This window comes from Gymnoscopelus microlampas (assembly GCF_963454915.1).
Source record: "Gymnoscopelus microlampas genome assembly, contig: SCAFFOLD_52, whole genome shotgun sequence".
Lineage (NCBI taxonomy): Eukaryota > Metazoa > Chordata > Actinopteri > Myctophiformes > Myctophidae > Gymnoscopelus > Gymnoscopelus microlampas.
The window spans coordinates 100,001-126,235 of record NW_028155753.1 but is presented as its reverse complement, the minus strand read 5'-3'; the positions used below and the strand labels follow the sequence as shown (position 1 = coordinate 126,235).

The 26,235-nt window shown below is 43.5% G+C and overlaps 2 protein-coding genes across 6 annotated transcripts in view; both read left to right on the top strand.

Annotated features, from left to right (window-relative positions):
* The window catches only part of LOC311041292 (protein NLRC3-like), a 109,956-nt gene that overhangs the window by 27,280 nt on the left and 56,441 nt on the right, over window positions 1-26,235 (top strand). For 4 of the 5 annotated variants that reach the window (XM_084086200.1, XM_084086199.1, XM_084086198.1 and 1 more), the window contains exon 2: window positions 22,970-23,122. In XM_084086200.1, coding sequence (XP_083942326.1) covers window positions 22,989-23,122 — 134 coding nt within the window. In that variant the 5' untranslated portion in view covers window positions 22,970-22,988. Of the gene's footprint in view, window positions 1-10,363; window positions 10,444-22,969; window positions 23,123-26,235 lie in introns of all 5 variants that reach the window. The other variant, XM_084086197.1, reaches the window with a different exon arrangement.
* On the top strand, window positions 1,272-7,056 carry LOC311041288 (uncharacterized protein). Its single transcript, XM_084086192.1, has 10 exons — window positions 1,272-1,365; window positions 2,890-3,047; window positions 3,153-3,278; window positions 3,600-3,647; window positions 3,797-3,897; window positions 4,032-4,160; window positions 4,456-4,551; window positions 4,778-4,978; window positions 6,135-6,244; window positions 6,600-7,056. The coding sequence occupies exons 4-9, from the start codon at window positions 3,643-3,645 to the stop codon at window positions 6,242-6,244; spliced, it is 642 nt and encodes a 213-aa protein (XP_083942318.1). The 5' UTR covers window positions 1,272-1,365; window positions 2,890-3,047; window positions 3,153-3,278; window positions 3,600-3,642; the 3' UTR covers window positions 6,600-7,056.

Genomic DNA, 26,235 nt, shown 5'->3' with positions numbered 1-26,235 from the left:
CTCCTATATAGCTTCTTAATATGTACCCAGAGGAAAGCATAATCCAAGTTTGAGCTCTCATCTCGTGCATGTCCCGTTGCAGGTCAGCACAGTTGCCTGGGGGGCTAAGCCCCCAACCTAGTAGAGACAGACACTAGTGAAAGATAGATAGATAGATAGATAGATAGATAGATAGCTATCTATCTATCTATCTATCTACACTGTAACAAATTTCTGTAATTTCTACAGTAAAAATGTACAGTATCTTATTGTTCTGTCATTTTACAATGTTTAACTGTATTTTGCAATGCATCATGGAAAACAAATCATTACAGAAACTTACTGCATTTTTACACAGTAACATAGTGTAGAAATTACAGTCAGGTTATAATCTAACTATAGAAGTTACTTTTACAGTAATGTAAAGTATACATAATAATGATAATAATAATAATAATACATGTTATTTATAATGCACTTTACATTTTTGGAAATAACAAAGTGCTACAGGGTTTAAAAACAAAAGGCACAACAATTTAACAAATGTTTTACATGATGTGAACATCATCATCATTATCAGTTATTTTTATTGTTATTAATTTTATCCTTCAACTTATTGTTTATGCCCCAAAATGACTGCTATACAGGTTTTCTAGCAATTTCTAGCAATTATAGAAATATTAGACCTTAATTGTCAAATGTTTAAGAATGTTCTAATCATGTATACTTTGTTTTAAAACATTTTCCAAATATTTCATTTTCTTTTTACATTTTGGACAAATTTGCCAATTTTACATTGAGGTGTGCAGATGTCCGAGTGCCCGCCTATACTGTTACTTCACTGGTTCTCAACCTTTTCAGGCCACGACCCCCCAAAATAATCATATTTGAACTGGGGACCCCCAACCCTGATATGCACTTGTAATGTAGGAGTTGAGGCATTTAGTTTGACTCCGTTCCACAGATCAATATTTTGAAAATAGCCGATCTACAAGCTCACAACGCCTTGAGTCGATGGGCTATTTTTGCCTCTTTCTTATATTATTTGACAATTTGGCCAATGTTTGACAATTTTTTTTAGTATAGTTTGTTGATTACTTTTGATGCAGTAATTCTTTTTTTTTAAGGTATTAAAAGGGTTACTTAAATTGTCACTTCACTGCCACTGCCACCTACAGATCCCCCCAATCATGTGGGGATCCCCCTGGGGGTCCCGACCCACAGGTTGAGAACCTGACCAGACCTACAGTTACGTCACGCAGCTGCTCAAGGCGGAGCTTATCAGTTTTGAACCGGGGAGCGCGAGAAACGAAACTAGCTAACCGTCGGCTAAGCGAACATTTATTTACAAACCAGTTGCTTCCGTGCTACTCTACCAGATAACAGGTAAGTTTAATTAGTTTATGGAATTAAAGTGTTATCCAACTTGTTAGTATCGTAAACGGTGTGCAGTTGTCGTGTATTAGCTATGGATCACACGACGCTCGTCCGTCACGAGCGTCACGGCCGAACTTCAACCTGTGTTTTGCACTTTCTCCATTTACAACCTGTACATCTGCATAAACGTTCAGATTTTAAATATAAAGTGCTTACTCTATGGTCACGGATGTTACAAGTCCACTCGGGCACTCAGCAATACCCGTATCGTCTGTATTGTTCAATAAAAAGCATTTTAATTCGATCGATGGCCATTTTCTCCGTATTTCTGTACGCTTTCAACTACTTGACCCTATCGGTTGGGAGGAGTACTGCACTCTGTTACATTATAACTCTATGACAAAATGGCCACCGATCGGATTAAAATGCTTTTTTTTTTAACAATCCGGAATATACGGGTACTTACACCGACCCGAAGTGAATTGTAACATCCGTGGCCATGGGGTAAGCACTTTATATTTGAAATCTGAACGTTAATGTAGATGTAGGGCTTTACATGGAGAACGTGCAAACACCAGGTTGAAGTTTTGTCATGACTGTCATAATACAGGGGGTTATACAGACTCGCTCTGGTTCTAAAGCTTCTCTATGTTTCTTCGTAAGGCTGTGTTGCATGGCCAAACATCACTGATCTACAAGCTCACAGCGACGCATTGTGAGCTTTTAGATCAGTTTTTGGGGCGTGCAACACAGTCTTAGACATCGCATTAGCATATTAATTTCCATGTGGTGCATGATGTCATTGTTTATTTCAGGTATAAATCAGACCACATCAGTGAGAGCTAACAATGGCCTCATTTGTTTTGACTGTAATTCATTATTATTATTATTATTATTATTATTATTATTATTATTATTATTATATCTATGAATTTTGTTTTGAACCTACAGTACAAAGTAAAATCATTTCATTTAGGGAAAGAGAGTACAAATGGTAAGACCAACGTTTTCAGGCCATGGACCCCCTAGCTGAGAGAGAGATGAAGCAGGGACCCCCTCTATATTGTATAAAATTGTGTTTCAGATTCAACTTTTTTTGTTTACTTGGTCTGCTCTTTTTCCCTCTTTGCCAAAAATAGCTGATCTACAAGCTCACAACGCCTTGCAGCGTGAGGCGTTGTGAGCTTGTAGATCTGCTATTTTTGGCTAAAGTTCTCCTCAGAAAAGGGATGCTAAGGTTCAAGTGGTTAAGGTAAAATAAATAATCATATCACACAAAGATTTGGCGGACCCCCTGTAGTAATTCTGAGGACCCCCTAGGGGTCCCGGACCCCCTGTTGAAGACCCCTGCTTAAGTTAAATTAACACAGAGTTTAGTCTGCACACTTTTTACTGTTTTTTTTACTGTTTTAAAGCATTGCAAATACGGAGACTATATGGAGGTCATGTTTTAGTTTAACAGTCTATTGTTATGTGGAAAGCAACAGACAAACACTGTTAACATGCAAACCATATATGTCAAATTATCTTTAGGTGAAGTTCTCACAGCTACACAATGGATGCTGAGCATTGAGGTCGGTCGTTGTGGCTCCACAGATCAACTTCCTGGCTGGGATGGCAGCTTTTCCAGTTATTACAACTTTGGTGTACCAGGAGGAGCACGCCTGTTACACACTGGAATTCATTCAAAGGTAACTTTCTGCTTTAAGTAGAACCATCATGTGTAACTCGAATGATGTGCTCTCTTGTAGAACGGCTGTGAGTGCACCTTTTCCATTTGTGTTTTGTGATTTCAGATGTTTCGTTGGGATCAACCCATTGGCGGTGGCACCAAACCACAAAGCTGCTCAGCCAGAAAAGTGGGTTTGTCCTCCTGTCTCCTCCCTCCTGAAGCAATTGATGGACTTCGATTGGCTTTGAGTGTAAGTTATGTGCAAAACATTTGGACCATTCTCTTCCCAATATATGAATGACATTGTCATGGTCATATTTTAGTAGAGTTTTATTACTTATTTCGTTTCTTTTAGATCTCTATCTCAGGCTCTGATTTTAGGAGTTGTTCAGAAGTAAAGAAGTGGTCAGAACACTGTCTTAAGGGGTTTTCTTAAGGGGTTTTCTATCTAAAATCCACAATGCATTGCATAAAGGCATAGCTATTTTTTAAAGATCTTTGACAGACTACAAACTAAGGTTACTTTTCTATGTCTCTGCAACCTTGTGATACCTTTTACCCCGATCTACAGCCATACCCTCCAGCCTCTTCTACACAGGCCTGCTGACCTGTTGATGAGGTATGTTTTCTTTAGATTTAACCCATTTAGACCTACAAGCTCGTAGCACAGCACTCGGTGCTGCGCTATCTATGAGCTTGTATAGTAGCCTATAGTTTTGATGATTTTTGACCAAGTACAATTAAGGGCCTTTTCTCTTTTCTGCACAGCCGTATGCAGCTACATATATGGACTTGGATCAGTGGAACCAAGAAAGTAACACCCAGTGTACTGCAACCTCCATCTCCGTCCAGTGATGCTCCAGTAGAAGGTGTGGTTCCTCAGCTAAGTGTCAACAGACTTGCACTGTTGTCCTTCAAATTCAGGATTCATAGATGAGTTTTTTTTCTACTTTTTTTTTTTAACTTTTCTTTACAGTTTTTGACGTGCTTTCAATCTTTCTAGGTCAACCAAATCCATCTGACCAGAGCATACCAGAGGGTCAAGGGTGGCAGCCTTGCGACTCTTGTCGGTCTGAGGTGGAGAAGCTCCAGCTCCTGTTGAGGAGGATAACCACTGTGCTCTCCAGTATCAGTAAGTTGTATTGCCTGTAATGTTGCAGTTTTCAGTTGTCTGCTAATTTCTTTGTCTCACTTGAAACTTTACTTTATCCTGTACCTCTTTTGTGAGTTCTCTGACATGACTGGAAAACTTTGGTATCCCAAAATAAAACTGTTTTCTATTTACTGGGAAATCGACCCCTGCTACTGAACAAATACTCATCAATGACTGCTATCAGAATATACTGTAGAGCTATATAGAACAGTACTCAATCTTATTGTTTTACAAATACACTCAGTAGACTCAGATTTTTTTGTCTTTGTTCTAGGCTCTGAGCAACTAGACGCACTGAAGGGTTTTATCACCCTGGTCGGTGACCTAGAGTCTGGAGTGTCCAGTCTCGGGCAGCAGGAGCTATATCCAGGTATGGATGTATACGTTTGCCATACATTTCACACTGAACCTGACGTTCTTGGTAGCGAGTGATCCGTGTTGTGAGCTGCAACTAGATAGTGACGTTTTCAGAAGGTCACAGTTGTCTGTTTTCATGGTGCACTGAGCGCAGAAAGGGGTCAATGTAGCTGAGCCTTACAAGTGCAAAACTGAAGTCTTAAAATGCAGTTGGTTAATTGCTCGCTCTCTATTCACAGGCTGTGGACAGTTGATTTCCTCTGTGCAGCTGGCAGCCATACACCAGCGTGCCAGGAAGGACTGCAAGAGGCTATTCCACGCGTTGTTCGAGGTGTTCTTCACCCATGAGGAGTGCCGCAATGCCGTCGTATACGGAAAGCATGGTGTCATCCCAGAGGGGAAGAACAAACTGGATGAGGCGAAGAGGGATGCACTGTTCAGTAAGTATTTGTCACACCACTAGTTCCTCAGAGTAGTGTTATAGATGGCCAGTCAGTGGAGTTGGTAACCACTTATAGATATCTTGGGACCATAATCGACAATCGTCTGAAATTCGATTCCAATACTGAAATTGTTTGCAAGAAAGGCCAGCAGTGCCTTTTCTGTTTAAGGAAGTTAGCCAGGTTTCAGGTAAACAAATCAATGATATAGAGCCTTCATTGAATCTGTCATCTACTTTGCTGCCATTTGCTGGTATGGTAATCTAGGTATTAGACAGAAAAATGCCCTTAAAGGAGAATTCCATACTAAAAGGCTTTCTTACCTTTCTTTGTAGTTAAGTACACACCAAAGAGGTCCAGGTGTTATTTTGTGCAAAAGCTTATTGGCTATTTCCCCTACCATGAGCCCTAAATGAATTGCATTGAATGGGGCTATGGGGTGTTGTGCTAATTCGCTTATTTCTTTTGCTCAAAATTATTATTATTTTTGTATATATTCTCTTTTCATAATGTAAATAATATCCCAAGCGGCACACTTTACTACTTATTTCGATGGAAATAAGCGAATTAGCACAACACCCCATAACCCCTATTCAATTCAATGCAATTCATTGAGGGCCTATGGTAGGGGAAATGGGCAATAAGGAGTTTTTGCACAAAAAAAACACCTGGACCTCTTTGGTGGGGACGTAGCAACTACAAAGAAAGGTAAGAAAGCATTCTAGCATGGAATTCTCCTTTAAGGGGGCTAGAAAGATTGTGGGGGGTATCTTGTGACAATGTATACACATGTCTGTCTTACTGTATTGTGTTTTTAGGGCTTTTATTATCTGCTGTAAAAGGCCCAGCTTGGGACATATAAATATACTTGATCCTTGACAAATCTTGGTTTTGTAAATGATATTCTCAATTTATGATCTCACCAATACATTATCATTGGGCAATTTGGCTGCCTTTGTGCAGTAAAGAAATGCAGGTTCCACTTCCAACATGTTGCGCTGGTGGGACGTACAGTACACTCTGAACCAGGTTGGCCTCATCTGTGGCTATGCTGTGCTCAGTCTGTAGAGAGTCATATAGTCTTTAAAATGTATATATTTAACCGGGGGAAACCCATGTTGACTGACTTGTGTCATGTCATCTTCTCTGTCTGCAGACTACGTCTTGCGGTGTTCCTCTCTGGCATCATGGACAAATGTTTTCACTGCAGAGGGCTTGAAGAAAGCCATGACCAATAAGTGCCGAAGCCGTGCTGCAAAGGACTAGGTACTCCACAGTGTTTTTGGCAGCAGATTTTTGTCCACTAGTCCCTTCCTAACATTTTAGTCTAGTTATTTGTTGACGAAATTGTCAGTACATTTAGTCGTCATAGCTTTTATTTAGTTTGTCAGTGGAAAAAGGTAGAACATTTTTCGTCTTAGTTTTAGTCGACGAACAACACTATATTAAAAAAAATGCACTGTTTTGGTTGTGGCCATTTGTTTATTACACATGCAAAATGTTAAACATGATGCACTTTGCACTTAAAGGACCACTTTTCAACCGGCTTTCATAGAATTGGTCCTCACTAATGTTCATGATAAAATACTACCCTTTTTTTCCTACTTGGTCTGTCTCATAGGAGGGCTGTGGGCAGTTCAGAAACCTGTCCACCAGTGACATCATCAATGTTGAATTCAAGCTAATAGAAACTGTATCTTACTATTCATAATAATATTTGTGAAAAGTTCCAATGCGATAATGGAAGCCATCGTTCTCACGATAATACAAATCTAAATGTGTTTTAAAAATATATTGTTTAATAAAAAAAAACGTCCAAACGATGATGTCACTGGTGGATGGGTTTCTGAACTACCCACAGCCCTCCTATGAGACACAGAGTAGAAACAAATTGTAGTATTTTATCATGAACATTAGTGAGTACTAATTGTATGAAAAGTGGTGAAGTGGTCCTTTCAACTTTTATGTAAATTTTGATGCCAATACATTTTTGTTTTTTTATATACTGTTAAAGCTGCCTGCTATGTTTGTTCATTAATAAAACATCAATGATGAGTAACTAACTTCTGTCTGTCTATTCTCTTGGGTCTGTGTCCTTCCTGGGTTTTGGCATTTCCAAAAGCCTGGCAGGGCAAAGGGAGTGTTAGTTAACCTGTCCCGGAGCTTAATTTAATTTAATTTAATATATTTTTTTTTATCCAGCTGTTTGCCACTTTAAAAGCCATAATGTTTCATGTTTGCATATTATAACTTGTTTAAATAAAGTGTTAAAGTTCTACATTTGGGTTTCTATTGGATTTGATTAATGTGTACATGTAAAACAAACTTATCACCTATTTCACCTATTTTATAGGTGATATAGGTATCATATAATTATGTTTCATTGCATATATGTAGATATAGGTACATACAGGTCATATATGTACCTATATGTTACATACAGGTCATATGTACCTATATGTTGCATACATAAAATTGGCACCTTTCCTATATGTATATGTGCATATATGTACATATATGCGCATATATATGTACATATATGCACATATATGTACATATACATATAGGAAAGGTGCCAATTTTATGTATGCGGTCCTATATTACAAACATATATGACGCATATAGGTTCTTTCCATGTGGGCTCGTACGTCCGTCGTTGCTGTTTATAAACACCATCCGATCGCGGATTTTAATGGATATAATTTTTTTGTGAACGGTTCAAAAGGCTATAAAACTCAAAAACGCTGGCAGTGGGTGAGTACCTTATGAATAAACTCTGGCGGTGAATGTGTTAACAGACAACAGACAAACAGGGGCAAAAACATAATCCCCGGCCTTTCGCCGTCCGGCCTGGCTGAGATATTTAATAACTAATATAACTGTATATTCAACTCCAGGTGGAGTTAAGTCATTTTGGGTTATTACGGGGACAGAGCTCTGCTCTGTACACGTATTGTTATTGGCAGTATTCTGTCACTTCTTCTTCTTCTTCTTCTTCTTCTTCTTCTTCTGCCACTTTTCGCAGTTCTGGCTGAACCGCGCTGTCGCTTTTTACGAAACTCGGCCATATGGTAGATGGTCATGAAAAACGATCAAAAAATAATTCTCACAATCTTTCGTGCAAAGGTGGCGCTATAGCACTCAATTGAAAATGCCAACTTTGACCAGGTACAACTCATGCCCTGTTTGACCTACAGCCATGAAACTTGGATACACATATGCGTCTCCTCATGCTGAACAACTTTCACACTCTGACTTTTGACCTCTGACCTTTAGATCTCCCACCATTTTGAATTATATGAAAAACAGTCATTGGCTCCTAACTTCTGCATTTTTTCACTTATGGAAAATCCGTTGGAAATTTTTGTAGAAAGTGGTCCAAAGTTCAAGTGTGAAACGTTTCGTGCAGATTGCTCAAAAATCCCAGGAGGAGATAGATTTTAACTATTACAGTTTTATGAAAATTATTCATCTGTGCCTAAAACATACATGCAGACTCACATTTCTTTGAAACTTTGCAAAAATGTACAGGGTCATTCCAAATATCACTGAAACCAATCTTACTCCAATTGGCCAAAAGGGGGCGCTATAGCAATTTTTTGAAAAGGCAGACTTTAAACAGGCATAAGTCATGCCTCGTTTGGCCGAAAGTCGTGAAACTTGCTTACACATGTGCCTTGACTCATGAGGAACACACGTATCGATTTGACCATTAAGCTCCGCCCTTAGATTTTCCGCAATTTTGAGCAGTTTGAAAAATACTTGTTTTTGCCAGTTCTGGCTTAACCGTGCATACGCTTTTTACGAAACTCGGCCTTATGGTAGATGCTCATGAAAAACTACCAAGAAATAATTCTCACACTCATTCGTCAAAGGGTGGCGCTATAGCACTCAATTGAAAGTGCCAACTTTGAACAGGTACAACTCATGCCCTGTTTGACCTACAACCATGAAACTTCAATACACACATGCGTCTCTTCATGCCCGACAACTTTCGTGGTCTGACTTTTGACCTCTGACCTTTAGATCTCCCACCATTTTGAATTATATGAAAAACAGTCATTGGCTCCTAACTTCTGCATTTTTTCACTTATGGAAAATCCGTTGGAAATTTTTGTAGGCAGAGGTCCAAAGTTCAAGTGGTAAACGTTTCGTGCAGATTGCTCAAAAATCCCAGGAGGAGATAGATTTTAACTATTACAGTTTTATGAAAATTATTCATCTGTGCCTAAAACATACATGCAGACTCACATTTCTTTGAAACTTTGCAGAAATGTACAGGGTCATTCCAAATATCACTGAAACCAATCTTACTCCAATTGGCCAAAAGGGGGCGCTATAGCAATTTTTTGAAAATGCAGACTTTAAACAGGCATAAGTCATGCCTCGTTTGGCCGAAAGTCGTGAAACTTGCTTACACATGTGCCTTGACTCATGAGGAACACACGTATCGATTTGACCATTAAGCTCCGCCCTTAGATTGTCCGCAATTTTGAGCAGTTTGAAAAACACTTAAACCCAGGATTTTTCAGCTATTTGCGTGAAACTGTATCATCTGTTTGATCTCCTTTTTCACAGTTACTTGTCTGTTGGGCCAATGGCGTCTCCCTTAAATGAATGCCTCACAATCTCAAGCTCGCCAGTTCAAGCCTCACTTGATGTAGACTTAATTTAAGTTGAATTGCAAACAACATGACTGTATCAATGAATACATGTGCAAATAGTAAAGATAACCTGAAATGCTTATTTGAGAGTACGTTTTTTACGTATGACATACTTCATTCTGAAAATAGCTGATCTACAATCTCACAACTTTTCATGGTTTGTGAGCTTGTAGATCGGCTACTTTCATTAGTTTTGGTTCTGAGGAGATGTACAATTTCTTCATTGGTAGATGGCTTGTGAACGAGTGATCTTAGTGTTAGTGAAACAGGGGCTTGGTTCATGAAAGAAGGCAAGAGTTTATGATCTTCAACAGACAATATCAGCCTGGACAAAGCTATAGCACTATAGGTAGTGTTGCAGCCTATTAGTCTGACGGTTGAGAGTTCGAATCCTGTTAATGGCAGTAGGTTGAGATGTCCAATCAAACCATTATGTTTCCATGTCACTCTCTCTCTCTTCAATCTATTCCGTTTCCATGTCTCTCTCTCTCTCTATTCACTGGCCCCGTATTATCGCTGCTTGCAGCTATATTTCTATTTGTATTTACAGTACTTTTTTAGAGTTATTACTAAACTTCTCTTCACTTCACCAACAAACCCCACTATGCCACGCCCATTTCTCTTTACTCCAAGGTTTTATAAGGTCATGTTTACCTGAATGTATCGACACATCTGACCGCTGTTCTAAACCAATGAAACTCTTGTTTCCTTGTATGGTCAGGTCCTATATCAAGTCCTGTGAGAGCTATGAAGATCTAGAGCGCTAGATACGTCCTCTTACACTGAAATACAACAGCACAGGTAAGACTTATGGAATAAAATCATGACTGGATTCATAGATTCTAGATTTATCTTCTTTCCTGCTCCTTTTCATTCATGGAATATGTAAAAAAAAGTCGAGCGCTGGCTAAGAATGGCTTCCAGAGTTTGCCGTGTTTAGACGACAAACGAGGTCCGGTCAGGTGACCAGTATGTTTTGAGGCGGGGCTGCCGTGTCAGTGAGGACAAACAAGGTCAGGTCAGGTGACCAGTATGTTTTGAGGCGGGGCTGCCGTGTCAGTGAGGACAAACAAGGTCAGGTCAGGTGACCAGTATGTTTAGAGGAGGGGCTGCCGTGTCATTGAGGACAAACGAGGTCAGGTCAGGTGACCAGTATGTTTAGAGGAGGGGCTGCCGTGGCAGTGAGGACAAACGGGGTCAGGTCAGGTGACCAGTATGTTTTGAGGAGGGGCTGCCGTGTCAGTGAGGACAAACAAGGTCAGGTCAGGTGACCAGTATGTTTTGAGGAGGGGTCAGTGAGGCCACGTTTAGTTTAGTTGTTGTTTTGTTTTTTAACACAACCCAACGATATAATGATGTCAGCATCCATGTATTTTCAGATACAGTGTTTCATCAAACAAATGCGTAAGCTATCATTGTGAAATCTATGCAAAACAAATGTAAAAAATATAGCTGCAAGCAGCGATAATACGGGGCCAGGGATTGAAGAGAGAAGAAAGAAAGAAGCAATGATAAGTAATATGCACAATAAGCCATAGAAACATAGAAGACTGAACTTGAGAGAAAGAAGACCATGCAATTAACAAATGAGCATTTTAAACCCATAACCCTAACCTCAGTAAAACTATGCCTTCCCCTAACCTCAAGAAATACCATGCGCAAGCCTACGAATGCCAAATCATGATCGCCTCTACACATCGTCGGGGACGGAGATCGAACCGGTGACCTCCGGACTACAAGGCTGCCTTTCTTCTCATTGAGCTAGAGATATGATAGCCCTGGCAGTGTCTGTTGATATTTCTAAGTCATTCTGTCCCTGACGGACCAGGCCTCTGTTTTGCTAACTACTCTAGATCAATGGTTCCCTAACCATCTACCGATAGAGAAATTGTACGTCTCCTCGGAACAGAAACTAGTGAAAGTAGACACATGTCTTTCACCAAAGCAGAGACTGCAGCTCAAGTCTGCAGGCCTCCCTTTTAAAATCCAACAGGCCAATACATCTGGCCTGCTGCCCCTAACTAAAGACTGTCAATACTAAACAGAGAGAGAGAGAGAGAGAGAGAGAGAGAGAGAGAGAGAGAGAGAGAGAGAGAGAGAGAGAGAGAGAGAGAGAGAGAGAGAGAGAGAGAGAGAGAGAGAGAGAGAGAGACTAATGAGGAGTGAGTGAGGGCAGGTGTGATTATGGATTGAGAGGGAATGACAGCAGGTGAGGTGGGTAGATCCAATCCATGGGAATAGGCCAGGTGGACTGTTGCTCTTGCTCACTTTCTACAAGAACATAATTATGTCAGAAAATTGACAAACAAATAATTGTTAAGCATTTCATGTTATATTTAACAATTGCATCTGTATTCACTGATACAATCATGTTGTGTGCAATGCAACTTAAATGAAGCCTGCATCGAATGAGGCTTGAACTGGCAACCTTGGTGTTGTGAGGCATTAATTTAAGGGAGAAGCCATTGGACCAACAGACAGAAACTGTGAAAAAAGTGATCAACAGATGATACAGTTTCACGCAAATAGCTGAAAAATCCTGGGTTTTAGTGTTTTTCAAACTGCTCAAAATTGCGGACAATCTAAGGGCGGAGCTTACTGGTCAACGTGATAGATGTGTTCCTCATGAGTCAAGGCACATGTGTAAGCAGGTTTAATGGCTGTCGGCCAAACGAGGCATGACTTTTGCCTGTTTAAAGTTTGCATTTTCAAAAAAATTCTATAGCGCGCCCCTTTGACCAATTGGAGTAAGATTGGTTTCAGTGATATTTGGAATGACCATCTACATTACCGCAAAGTTTCAAAGAAATGTGAGTCTGCATGTATGTGTTAGGGGCAGATGAATAATTGTCATAAAACTGCAATATTAATTGGCTCATTAAAGCTTAATTTTTTCACTTATGGAAAATCCGCTGCATCGTTGAGTCGGCATAGGTCCAAAGTTCATGTGTAAAAAGCTTCGTGCAGATTACTCAAAAATCCCAGGAGGAGATAGGTGTTAACTGTTTTTCATATAATTCAAAATGGTGGGAGATCTAAAGGTCAGAGGTCAAAAGTCAGAGTGTGAAAGTTGTTCATCATGAGTAGACGCATGTGTGTATTGAAGTTTCATGGCTGTAGGTCAAACAGGGCATGAGTTGTACCTGTTCAAAGTTGGCATTTTCAATTGAGTGCTATAGCGCCACCTTTTGACGAAAGATTGTGAGATTTATTTCTTGATAGTTTTTCATGACCATCTATCATATGGCCGAGTTTCATAAAAAGCGTATGCACGGTTCAGCCAGAACTGGCAAAAACGGCAGAAGAAGAAGAAGAAATGGAATAATGCCAATAACAAAACGGGTCCATGCTGGAAGCCTGTCCCCGTAACTAGAAAAAGTGCTCCTCGGAGCATAGGTCTCTGCCAGGTCAGGTAGGTTATTGTGGGCCAGCAATGTTCAGAATTTGTCAATCAGGATGGAATATAAAAACTTGGATGGAACCATCTTGATCACTTGACTATAGAGATAATGTGTACTGATTTGCATGATGTTTGGACAAAAGTTGTAGGAGTAATATAAAAAAGAAAAATCGGCCTCTTGGTGGCGCTATAATAGGGCAATTAAAAGGGTAGCGTTTGTTCTTCAACGTAGTGCGAATGTGCATGCAAAGTTCCACCGCAATCGGACGCTGCATTCATGATTTACGGTATTTTGTTCAAAACAGGCCACTCCTGCAAACTTTAGATGTCAATGGTAGCCAATCAAGATGGTATATGAAAAATCAAACAGATCCATCTTGATCATATGACTATAGAGATCATGAGTACCGATATGCGTGAAATTTGGATACAATCTGAAGGCTTATTCTCAAAATATGTGTTTTACATAAGTCGGCCTCCTGGTCGACTAATGTGAAAATACAGGGCAGATGTTTTTCCTTGGCTTTAGGGAGTATGCGTGCAAAGTTTCATGCAGATCGGTGCAGTTACAGTTAAAAATGCAAATTGGCCTTTTATAGCGCCACCATGAGGCTGATTTGAAAATGTTCAAGTGCCATTTCTTCCTCGGCCTAGTGGGAATGTGCGTGTGAAATTTCACGGAAAGCGCAAGCTGCGTTCATGATTTGAGGCATTTAGTTCAAAATGGACCAATCCTGCAAACTTTGGAAGTCAACCTTAGCCAATCAGGATGGAATATGGAAAATCAGACAGATCCGTGTTGATCACATGACTATAGAGATACTGTGGTGTGTACTAATTTGCGTGATGTTTGGATACAATCTGTAGGAGTAATATCAAAAAATGGGCTTTGCACAAATCGGCCTCCTGGTGCCGCTATAACAGGGCCATGTAGAAAAAACTGGGGCAAAGGTTCTGAATTTGCATCCAGGGAGTGTGTGTGCACAGTTTCGCAACCATGGACACACGGACACACGGACGGACGGACGGATGGGGGTTTCGGCCCGGCGGAGACAATAAGGAAAAGCCAGAGTCAAATTATATGAGCTTTTTGTGACTCGCTTTGATGTGGGTCCATGGCTAGTTGAATGAATCTACTATACTGTGTGTGTGTGTGTGTGTGTGTGTGTGTGTGCCTGTGTGTGTTCGCCCTAGGAAGGCACATTTCATCCATTTGTCTGCAGACCCCCATCTGAACATATGTTGTACCAGGGACCCCCATACAAGATTTGTGTTGTTAAAATATTTCAGAAATAATGTTCCTTTGGATTGACATAGTAGACTGAGCCTTTGTTGAACACTTTTTGTTTTACATCTTTTATTTGAATGTGAAGATGAATAAAGCTTGATAAATGCCAACCATTGCGGTGATCTCAGCGTACGGCCATTTGAAGCTGAATCAGAATCAACGTTTACAGATGTAAAAGGCAGTTACATTGTGACACATTGTGAGATTGTAGATCCGCTATTTTCTGCTAAAGTTCTCCCATGAACACAGAGGCTCAAGGGGTTCAAGGGGTTAAACTGTTTGTGTCCGAGTCACATCCGAGTACAAGTTAAAATGTCAACACACCTGTGTTCAATATCTGCTCTGTTTGTACGCTGAGTTACAGAAATGTAACACAATCATGATGGAATGTAAGGGTCCATTTGGTTCCATGTGTACACTCTCAGAGTTACAGACCTGTAAGGGTCCATTTGGTTCCATTAGTACACTCTCAGAGTTACAGCCCTGTAAGGGTCCATTTGGTTCCATTAGTACACTCTCAGAGTTACAGACCTGTAAGGGTCCATTTGGTTCCATGTGTACACTCTCAGAGTTACAGACCCGTAAGGGTCCATTTGGTTCCATTTGTACACTCTCAGAGTTACAGACCTGTAAGGGTCCATTTGGTTGCATTATATTCACATGTATTGTATTATGAACATTTAGGTAGATATTAATATTAATTAAATCTTATATATAAATATAATTGTACATTATAAAATATTATTGTCTCCGCCAGGCCGAAAGGCATGGCGAGAGAGTATGTTTTGCCCCCTGTCCGTCCGTTCGTGTGTCCGTCCGTCCGTCCGTCATTCTGTCTGTGGACAGCTAATCTCCGGCACCGTTGGCTTGCTCGCAGTGAAACTGTGCACACACACTCCCTGGATGCCACAGCAGAACCTCTGCCCCAATTTTTTTACATGGGCCTTTTTTAGCGCCACCAGGAGGCCGATTTGTGCAAAACATATGTTTTGACAGTACTCCTACAGATTTTGTCCAAAAATCCCGCAAATCGGTACACAGTATTTCTTACATCTTTTATTTGAATGTGAAGATGAATAAAGCTTGATAAATGCCAACCATTGCGGTGATCTCAGCGTACGGCCATTTGAAGCTGAATCAGAATCAACGTTTACAGATGTAAAAGGCAGTTACATTGTGACACATTGTGAGATTGTAGATCCGCTATTTTCTGCTAAAGTTCTCCCATGAACACAGAGGCTCAAGGGGTTCAAGGGGTTAAACTGTTTGTGTCCGAGTCACATCCGAGTACAAGTTAAAATGTCAACACACCTGTGTTCAATATCTGCTCTGTTTGTACGCTGAGTTACAGAAATGTAACACAATCATGATGGAATGTAAGGGTCCATTTGGTTCCATGTGTACACTCTCAGAGTTACAGACCTGTAAGGGTCCATTTGGTTCCATTAGTACACTCTCAGAGTTACAGCCCTGTAAGGGTCCATTTGGTTCCATTAGTACACTCTCAGAGTTACAGACCTGTAAGGGTCCATTTGGTTCCATGTGTACACTCTCAGAGTTACAGACCCGTAAGGGTCCATTTGGTTCCATTTGTACACTCTCAGAGTTACAGACCTGTAAGGGTCCATTTGGTTGCATTATATTCACATGTATTGTATTATGAACATTTAGGTAGATATTAATATTAATTAAATCTTATATATAAATATAATTGTACATTATAAAATATTATTGTCTCCGCCAGGCCGAAAGGCATGGCGAGAGAGTATGTTTTGCCCCCTGTCCGTCCGTTCGTGTGTCCGTCCGTCCGTCCGTCATTCTGTCTGTGGACAGCTAATCTCCGGCACCGTTGGCTTGCTCGCAGTGAAACTGTGCACACACACTCCCTGGATGCCACAGCAGAACCTCTGCCCCAATTTTTTTACATGGGCCTTTTTTAGCGCCACCAGGAGGCCGATTTGTGCAAAACATATGTTTTGACAGTACTCCTACAGATTTTGTCCAAAAATCCCGCAAATCGGTACACAGTATTTCTTACATCTTTTATTTGAATGTGAAGATGAATAAAGCTTGATAAATGCCAACCATTGCGGTGATCTCAGCGTACGGCCATTTGAAGCTGAATCAGAATCAACGTTTACAGATGTAAAAGGCAGTTACATTGTGACACATTGTGAGATTGTAGATCCGCTATTTTCTGCTAAAGTTCTCCCATGAACACAGAGGCTCAAGGGGTTCAAGGGGTTAAACTGTTTGTGTCCGAGTCACATCCGAGTACAAGTTAAAATGTCAACACACCTGTGTTCAATATCTGCTCTGTTTGTACGCTGAGTTACAGAAATGTAACACAATCATGATGGAATGTAAGGGTCCATTTGGTTCCATGTGTACACTCTCAGAGTTACAGACCTGTAAGGGTCCATTTGGTTCCATTAGTACACTCTCAGAGTTACAGCCCTGTAAGGGTCCATTTGGTTCCATTAGTACACTCTCAGAGTTACAGACCTGTAAGGGTCCATTTGGTTCCATGTGTACACTCTCAGAGTTACAGACCCGTAAGGGTCCATTTGGTTCCATTTGTACACTCTCAGAGTTACAGACCTGTAAGGGTCCATTTGGTTGCATTATATTCACATGTATTGTATTATGAACATTTAGGTAGATATTAATATTAATTAAATCTTATATATAAATATAATTGTACATTATAAAATATTATTGTCTCCGCCAGGCCGAAAGGCATGGCGAGAGAGTATGTTTTGCCCCCTGTCCGTCCGTTCGTGTGTCCGTCCGTCCGTCCGTCCGTCATTCTGTCTGTGGACAGCTAATCTCCGGCACCGTTGGCTTGCTCGCAGTGAAACTGTGCACACACACTCCCTGGATGCCACAGCAGAACCTCTGCCCCAAATTTTTTACATGGGCCTTTTTTAGCGCCACCAGGAGGCCGATTTGTGCAAAACATATGTTTTGACAGTACTCCTACAGATTTTGTCCAAAAATCCCGCAAATCGGTACACAGTATTTCTATAGTCATTAAACGAAACGAGACTTTCAGATTTTTCATATTCCAGGCTAAAAATGGCTTCCAAAGTTTGTAGGAGTGCTCCGTTTTGAACAAAATGCCTCAAATCATAAACACAGCATGCAATTTCCTTGAAATATTGCACGCATATTTCCACTATGCCGAGGAAGAAATGCCACTTGAACATTTTTAAATCAGCCTCATGGTGGCGCTATAACAGGCCGATTCGTGTTTTTACCTATAACTGCACCGATCTGTGTAAAACTTTGTAAGCGCACTCCCTAGAGGTCAAGGAAAAACCTTTGCCCTGCATTTTTCACATCTGCCTTTTATAGCGCCACCAGGAGGCCGACTTATATAAAACACATTTTTTTATATTACTCCTTCCGATTTTATCCAAATTTCACGCAAATCTGTACACATGATTTCTATAGTCATGTGATCAAGACGGATGTGTTTGATTTTTCATATTCCATCCTGATTGACTAAGATTGACATCTAAAGTTTGCAGTAGTGGCTTGTTTTGAACAAAATGCCGCAAATCATGAACGCAGCATCCGATTGCGGTCAAACTGCACGCACATTCACACTATGTTGAGGAGCAAATGTCACCCTTTTCACATTGGCCTATTATAGCACCACCAGGAGGCCACAATAACCTACCTGACCTGGCGGAGACCTGTGCTCCGAGGAGCACTTTTTCTAGTTTGGTCTTGTTTCTAAAGTGTAGTTGTTTATTTGGTCTTGTTTCTAAAGTGTAGTTGTTTATTTGGTCTTGTTTCTAAAGTGTAGTTGTGTATTGTCTCCGCCAGGCCGAAGGCATGGCGAGAGAGTATGTTTTACCCTCCGTCCGTCCGTGTGTGTGTCCCTCCGTCCGTCCTGTCCGTGTGTTATTACCAAATCTCCGGCACCGTTGGCCCGGTTGCTGCGAAACTGTGCACACACACTCCCTGGATGCCAATTCAGAACCTCTGCCTCAAATTGTTCACATGGGCCTGTTATAGTGCCACCAGGAGGCCGATTTATGCAAAACCCATTTTTTCACATTACTCCTACAGTTTTAAACCAAACGTCATGCAAATCGGTACACAGTATCTCTATAGTCATGTGATCAACCCTGATCTGTCCGATTTCCCATATTCCATCCTCATTGGCTATGGTTGGCTTCCAAAGTTTGCAGGATTGGTCCATTTTGAACAAAATGCCTCAAACCATGAACGCAGCTTGCGATTTCCGTGAAATTTCACACACACATTCCCACTAGGCCGAGGAAGAAATGCCACCCTTTTCACATTGGCCTGTTATAGCGCCACCAGCAGGTCTAATTCAGCAAAAAAACATTTTTGGAACAAAATGCCTCAAATCATGGATGCTGTGTCTGATTGCCGTGAAAGACCTAAGAATAAATGGCACCATTTTCACATTGGCCTATTATAGCGCCACCAGGAGGCCAGAATAACGTACCTGACCTGGCGGAGACCTGTGCTCCGAGGAGCACTTTTTCTAGTTTGGCTTTGTTTTACCTTGTGGCGTCTTCTGGTGGACCAAGGACAATTTTGGCGTGACCCATGTAGCATGTGACGGTTTTGGCCCGTCACAAAGCCTTTGTTCTGTCTGGAGACCACCATGGACCTCCCGAAGGGGGTCCGTCGTGGTCGCCGGCTCATTTTCATTTCGGCTGCTTTTTGTTGCTTTTTTTGTTTGTTTTTTAATACACAAGCATTTGGTACAGAAAAAACATTGGCAACAATAACAGCAGGAGACACATTCGCATGCATGTGTGTGTGTGTGTGTGTGTGTGTGTGTCGCGTCTTCTTTTCGGTGCTCGGGGAGCGATCCTCCGTCGCGTCTGCCAGCTCCGATGAAGATCTCCTCCTCTTCCTCGGTGACCCGTAAATGAGACCTGTGGCCACTAGATTTGGGTGCGAATCCCCCGTCTCGGGGGAGAGGGAACTGGGGGAGAAAACGTCCCTGCTTTCCATGCAGGGAGTGACAGTGTCATTTACCCCGCCTGGCACCGCAACCCTTGTTGGAGCCTCTCTGGCTGGGCCTGTTCTGCGGGGGGCGTGGGCGGTCGTCCTCCCTCCGGTCCCGCTGTTCTCTGGCAGCAGGTGGAGCGGAGGAAGAGTGGGCCTGGCGAGCTGGGCCGTCCTGCCGGTTCAACGGCCTACCTCGGTCTGGTTGTCGTGAAGGACCGGACTGCGGTCTGGGGGGAGGCGCCCTGGATGGGGCTTGGATGCAGGACAAAGCAGCCTCATCCTGAGCTTTCCGCGCCGCGTGGCTGTCCTGTAGGTATCCCATGACGCCCTGGAAAAGGTTTCCTGGGGTGACTTTGAGGTTTAGCAGGTTATTTTTATCGTCAGGGCCGCGAAAAGTAACGTGGTCGAGCCATCGTACTCTTTCGTGGGTGACGCAGAGCCCCAGCACTCTGCCAGTCCACTCTGTGGAGTGTTTATTCAGGCTGATCATCTCCTGAATAAGGCGCCGCATCTCGGCCAGCTGCTCAGGTGTGGCGGCGTCTCCCGCCTCGCTCAGAAGCACCTTCAGGGAGCCCTGCAGAAGAGCGGCAGCGTTGAGATCCCTGGCGCCCAACGTCGATGCCTTGTAGACGGCTTTAGTAGCCGCGGAGCCAGCGATGTCCTTCTCGTTGGTGAAGATAGGTGGGTCTTTCACCGTGGAGAAAGGTGTCTTCTGGCCATGAGCCTGGCTGTGGAAAAGGGAGAGGGCTAATGTGTGATCCATGGGTAGGGGGGGGCGAGGCCCAGTTCGCCCGCACCTGCACAGTCAATGTCGAACCGTAGCCTTCTGGGATCAGCGTCGGGGGCCGCAGGAGCGTCCCATGACGATGAGAGGGCCGCACCGAAACCCTTCGCCAGGGGTTTTCTTTTCTTGCCGACTTTTTCCTCCACTGAGTCAAGTCCCTGAAACTCCGAGGTGTTAACAGGGGTCTCGTTGATCTCGTCGCCCGGCCACTTGAGGCCACACCTGACGGTGGCTGTTTTATAAAGCTCCAGAAGGGAGATCTCACCTCTTTCGGCCGGTGGGGGGGCTGTGAGCGCCTCAGCGTGAACAAGGCAGTGTGGGGGGTCCCCACTGGGGCTGGGCCGGGGGTCGGGGGGCCGCGGTCCGCGGCGTGGCCGTCATGCAGGACGACCTCCCCGTCCCCCTCGACCTCGTCGCCGACCAGGTAGTCCCGTTCGTCGTCGTGCTGCTCGGTCTGGTAGGGGGTGAGGGCGTCATCGGCCTCATCCTCGCCGACCGAAACGATTCTCCCCGGCGCCGAAGAGTAGTGGGAGGCCGCACGGTACTCGGTGTGGCCACCGGGTGGGGTGGGGGGGGTCCACGCGGGGCTCGGTATCCACGTAGCCGCCCCTCGTTGGAGAACGAGAGCGGGGAGCCTGGGTAGGCCTCGGTGGCTCCATGCCCCTGCGCAGCCGGCTGCTGCTGAAGCGTGATGCCGACAAGAGGTGCCCTCCCAGCCGGCAGCTAGGCTAGCAGGTGTGCGGTCCGCAGATCGCCGGGAGGAGTAGTAGTGGCGGTCGCCGCCGCGCTGCTCCTCGTGGTCCTCATACAGGGGCCGTGGAGGCTGGAAAAGGCTTCGGGCCTCGTGGAAACGGTTCCTGCGCTCGGCGGAGTTGAAACATGTAGTTTGTGGGCGCCGTCCTCAGCGTAGGCGAGGCCCAGGCAGGCGACGCAGTGGCTGTGTGTGTCCCACTCGTCCAGTAGCTGGGGGCAGGAACGGGAGCCGCACCGACGCAGGGGGTAATCCGGCGGTCAGATACGGTGGGACGGCGTCGAGCCATGAAAAGGAGGTGGCGAGCTAGGCTAATAGCCACCACGAGTTGAGCAGGCTTAACTAGGCCGCTAGCTGCTAGCTGTGCTAACAAAGTGGCTAAGTTTAGCGTTCTCTTGAAGGGCTGTGCTTTCCTCGTCCGGAAAAAACACAGCAGGAATAGGAGGGAGAGAAGGGGGTCTGGGGAACTCAGTGGACCGAGAATCCTACCCGTCGCTTTTGAGTTTTGATGACCCGTAGATCTCTTTCTTTTGTTGAATGAATTGCGTGAAGCTCCTCCACCGTAGGCAGAAGGAAGCCAAGAGAACGAACATCCGCTTTCCGGGTCCTTTGGTTACCTCTGGGGGACTGACTCCGGAAATGCGTCAGATGGCCCACCGGACCAATGGGATTAGTCCGAGGGAGTGAATGTGAAGCTTCTGTATCATCGCCAGAGGGCGCTGTTTCCCATATGTGAACAACGAGAGAGCAATGTAGCAAAACTAGTAAATCTACAAGCACTTAAACAGATCTTTATCTATCTATACAGACAGACACTTTAAACTCTTTCAGCCTGGAGTATTAGTTATGTGGGCATTAGTATAGCTATTAAAGCCATGAGCAGATCTACAAGGCAAGCTCACACCCCTTGTGAACTTGTAGATCTTCTAATTTCACGAGGCCATGGTTGAATGCATTCGCCACACATTTTTATGCATGTGGATGTAGATAATACATTAGTAACAGCAGCTGCAGTGCTTTTTTGCAAACTGTTATTAAAGTATTCAATCAATCAAAGCTACAAGAGGACATAAGTGTTTTAGCTGAGCTTCAACAATGCTGCCAGCTTAACATGAGATTGCACAACATATTTACATACCTCGACGTGCCTTTTGCAGTCATTAAGGCCTCCCTGAGCAATTGGTAGAGGACCTGGCTAAGATATGTATGCACTTAATTTAGGAGAGAATATCTCAACTGTTCTTGGCTAATATGACCCCAGGGAACAACTTAGGAACTTTGACTAATTCTCTATCCGGGACAAAATACCCGAAAATGACCTCGCCCTTTTTAAAATGACCATAACCGGTGCACTATTTCCAACATGGCAAACCGTTGGAACTACAGATTTACTGAGATGCTCAAGATGTTCAGAATATGTTTAGGGAAACATAGTAAAGTGTAACATTTCTAATTTGATATTTTATGACAGAACAGCTAAAAGAGCATGCTCTAGACCTTAGACCCACTCCTGCACAGCGAATGACATTAATTCATTTTGTCAGCTTGACAGTTCAGTGACGAATGAGAACAAAGAAGAGGCAAAAAAAAAGGCGTTGCAGATCCGGTCTGTGTGTGCCTCATGTGTGCAAACCGAGACAATAGGTGGGCTCTAGACTGGATCTGAGCAATGAGAAGTAAATAGGATCCGTTGTCCCGCAAATCGACCATTTGGTCGGAATTTGCGGTAGATTTATGGCCGCTCGCGGGTGTGGAGCGGACGATAATTCCCGGGAATTTCCGAGAGAGGTGGGATGTCTGCAAATATGAATGTAGCTCAACTACCGCAAGCTACAGCAAAATGTAGCTAAGACACGTAGCTCAGCTACATATAGCTTTGCTGCTTTGTTGCTAACCCCAACTGGATGTGTGTGTGTGTGTGTGTGTGTGTGTGTGTGTGTGTGTGTGTGTGTGTGTGTGTGTGTGTGTGTGTGTGTGTGTGTGTGTGTGTGTGTGTATTAATTCTTACAAGTGCGTAAAGGACTCTCACATGCTCACAGTTGTGCACATGCATCTAGCATTTCCTGTTTTCTGATCTATTTCATTAACTTTAACCCTTGACAGGTTTAATACAGACCTAAAGATGAGTGAGTGTGTGGAGAGAGAGGAGGAGGGACCTGACAAACATCACATCCACAGATCAGAGTCTCCAACAGACTGTGTGTCTAAAGATCATCCTCCTGACTTCAGTAGTGAGCTTGGACCTCCACACACAAAGTATGTGAATCCTCCTATATGATATACACATTATAACATTATACAATAGACAGACAATAACACTATACAATATACACACTATGCAATTCAACACTATACAAAATACACTCTCTAACACTATACAATATACACACTCTATAACAAAATATAATATACACACTATAACACTATACAATATACACACTATGCAATTCAACACTATAACACTATACAATATACACATTATACAATATACACTCTATAACAAAATACAATATACACAATATAGCACTATACAATATACTATCTATCCATCTATCTATATGTCTCTCCGTCCGTCCATTTGATTGTCTCAGCAGTCACGTGGTTCCGGAGAGTCAACGCCCCAAAAACACAACATAAATCATTTGAACTGACCTTCATTGATAATAATTGTATAAACTAGAAGCTCGCCCCCGCTACGCGGGGGCTCGCGTCTAGCCCGCGGCCACGCCCACGTAGCGCCCGCGGCCACTTGGCAACTCATATAAGTGGCGTAGCGTCATGAGGGTCAGTGGGGCCGTGGCTCGGTCAGTGAAGACCCTGTAGTGCGGATGATATGTGGCATAGAGGGGCAGATTGTAAATCCCCAGAGGAAACATCTGTGGGCTACCATTGGTTCAGCAATGTGTGCGGTCGCCCTGCGGCCCCTCCTCCTCCACCAATGTGCAGTATTGAGAGCCCTGACGTCACAACAATTGGAGCGATGGGCACTGCACTGTGGTTGGTTAGGGTACACCTAGGGCCCAGGTAGAAGCCCGTTAAAGCCTGCATGGGCAAACCCAGGTAGGACCCGCCTTGGTCCCACATAAACATGGGTAGTTGGGGCCCACCTAAGGGCCAGGTAGAAGCTACTTATAGCCTGCATGGGCATCGCAGTTGGGACTGAAGTGGATGCCGCTGACATTGCTGACATGGGGTCCATATGGTTTAGCCCACCTTGAAACCATATGGGAACTACGCTGGCATGCTGGCTGTAATGCAAACGCTGCATCATACCTGCAGTGTGTAGTTTGATGTTGTGTGTGTAGCAGATATACCTGCAGTGTGTAGATCAATGTCCATATGAAAGTCAATGCCCAGCAGTGTTTTTTTTTCCCCAGCAGAGTTTCTAGTGTCTCTGTCTCTCTCTGGAAGAGGTTGCACATGAACTCTGCAGCCGCACTGAGGCGCTCCAACACAAACACTCTGACATTAAGCTGCTTCACACAACAAACATCAGCACGACGCTGCTGTTTGTCCAAAAGACACAATATCTCCTCTCCCACCGACGTCATGTGTTCATTTATCGACAGCCGTACAGACTCCTTTTGACACATTTTACCTCGTTTATCCAGCTCTCACTGACTCATCGGGCTGTTATTTTGCTGCGATCAAGTCAACGATGTGAGAGATTAGCTATCACAGACGGACGGACAGGGGGTGAAACATAGTCTTGCGCCATGCCTTTCGGCCTGGCGGAGACAATAAAAAAAGGAAAGTAAAGGAAATGAGCATTTCTGCAACAGAAGTAGTCAACAAACTATACTATGAAAACATGGGCCACATTGTCAAAGAATGTAAGAAAGAGGCAGACAAGCTTACAAAGCCTCTCAACGTGAGGCGTTTTGAGCTTGTAGATCGGCTATTTTCACATAGCCGATCTACATCTACATATCACATAGCCGGGGGGGGGGGGGGGGGGGGGGCGGCGTGAAAGGGTTGATAAGCACTGCTGTAATCGGAGCGAAATTATCTGAAATTACTACATGACCATAATGCAGCCTAACATGCGTTGCACGGGGCGGTCCTGCCATTACGTTAGTTACTGTAGTTGCTGTGGAGCTACATAGTTCTCTAGCTCTGGTTCAGAGCGTAGTTCCCTCTAACGCTCTGGAAGACCCCTCGCTCTGCGCATGTACAAGGAATTCCACTGTCCTGCCAGCGTTCAACTATAGTGAAAATAAACAAAACCATTTCGCTACTCACCGAAGCAAAGGCTGTTTTGTGTTGTTGAAAGTCTATTCTCGGAATGCGCAAGCCTCTCAGCACCCCACCTACTCTGTAAAATACACTTTTTGGGCAGAAAATAAAATATGTCAGCGAAACTGAAATTATTCGTATTTACTCCACAGTGCCCTCTACATTTTGGTTAATGGTAAGTTCAAATCCCCCAGATCGGTAGAGGCACTGTGGAGTAAATACAAATAATGTCCGTCTCGCTGACATATTTTATTTTCTGCCCAAAAAGTGTATTTTACAGAGTAGGTGGGGTGCTGAGAGGCTTGCGCATTCCGAGAATAGACTTTCAACAACACAAAACAGCCTTTGCTTCGGTGATTAGCGAAATGGTTTTGTTTATTTTCACTATAGTTGAACGCTGGCAGGACAGTGGAATTCCTTGTACATGCGCAGAGCGAGGGGTCTTCCAGAGCGTTAGAGGGAACTCACTAACGCTCTGAACCAGAGCTACATAGTTCTCCAGAAGACACACACAAACATACACCATCTACAATGGACTAACTGAGCAGCAATATTGACATTCACCACACGAACGTGCATTGTTGACAAAGTGATTGCACAGCCGCTGCAGGCATGACAACCACGTTAGCGTTAGCGACATGGCAGCTATCACAGCGCCCTGTCCGTCGTCGCTGGGACTAACTGTGATGGCTACAGCAGTAACAGCAAGCTGTCTGCGATGCCATTGTCTGGAGACTGCTCTTAGCGTGACACGACCAATGAGAGTGAGCGCTGTAGTTGTTGCTAAGATACGGTGGCGTCTCTGCCCCATAGCTTGTAGATCTCTCACGCATGATTGGCGTAGGCTGCGTTGCCAGGTCTGACTGTTTGTATAAGCGATTTTGGGCTTATTTGGGTGCACTTTTGGGCTCGTTTCCATAGACCACGGCAGCGCTTATTTCTTTCCCGTGACCGATGTGGCAAAAAAAGTGCAAAACGAACCATCCGGAAGTAAATTGCGAGATGAAATATATAGCACTTTTTGATTATTAGAGAAGGAGACACATGTGAAGGTTGAAAATGAAAGGTAGGAGATTATATAGTTTTTCATGAGGGATTTTTGTAGCAAGTTGTGAGAGAATTGGGCCACTCCT

Bases quoted from the DNA above. Each gene is read 5' to 3' on its own strand.
- LOC311041288 (XM_084086192.1), top strand. The intron at 4,552-4,777 runs GTATGGATGTAT...CTCTATTCACAG, and splicing joins GCAGCAGGAGCTATATCCAG to GCTGTGGACAGTTGATTTCC. The intron at 4,979-6,134 runs GTAAGTATTTGT...CTCTGTCTGCAG, and splicing joins GAAGAGGGATGCACTGTTCA to ACTACGTCTTGCGGTGTTCC.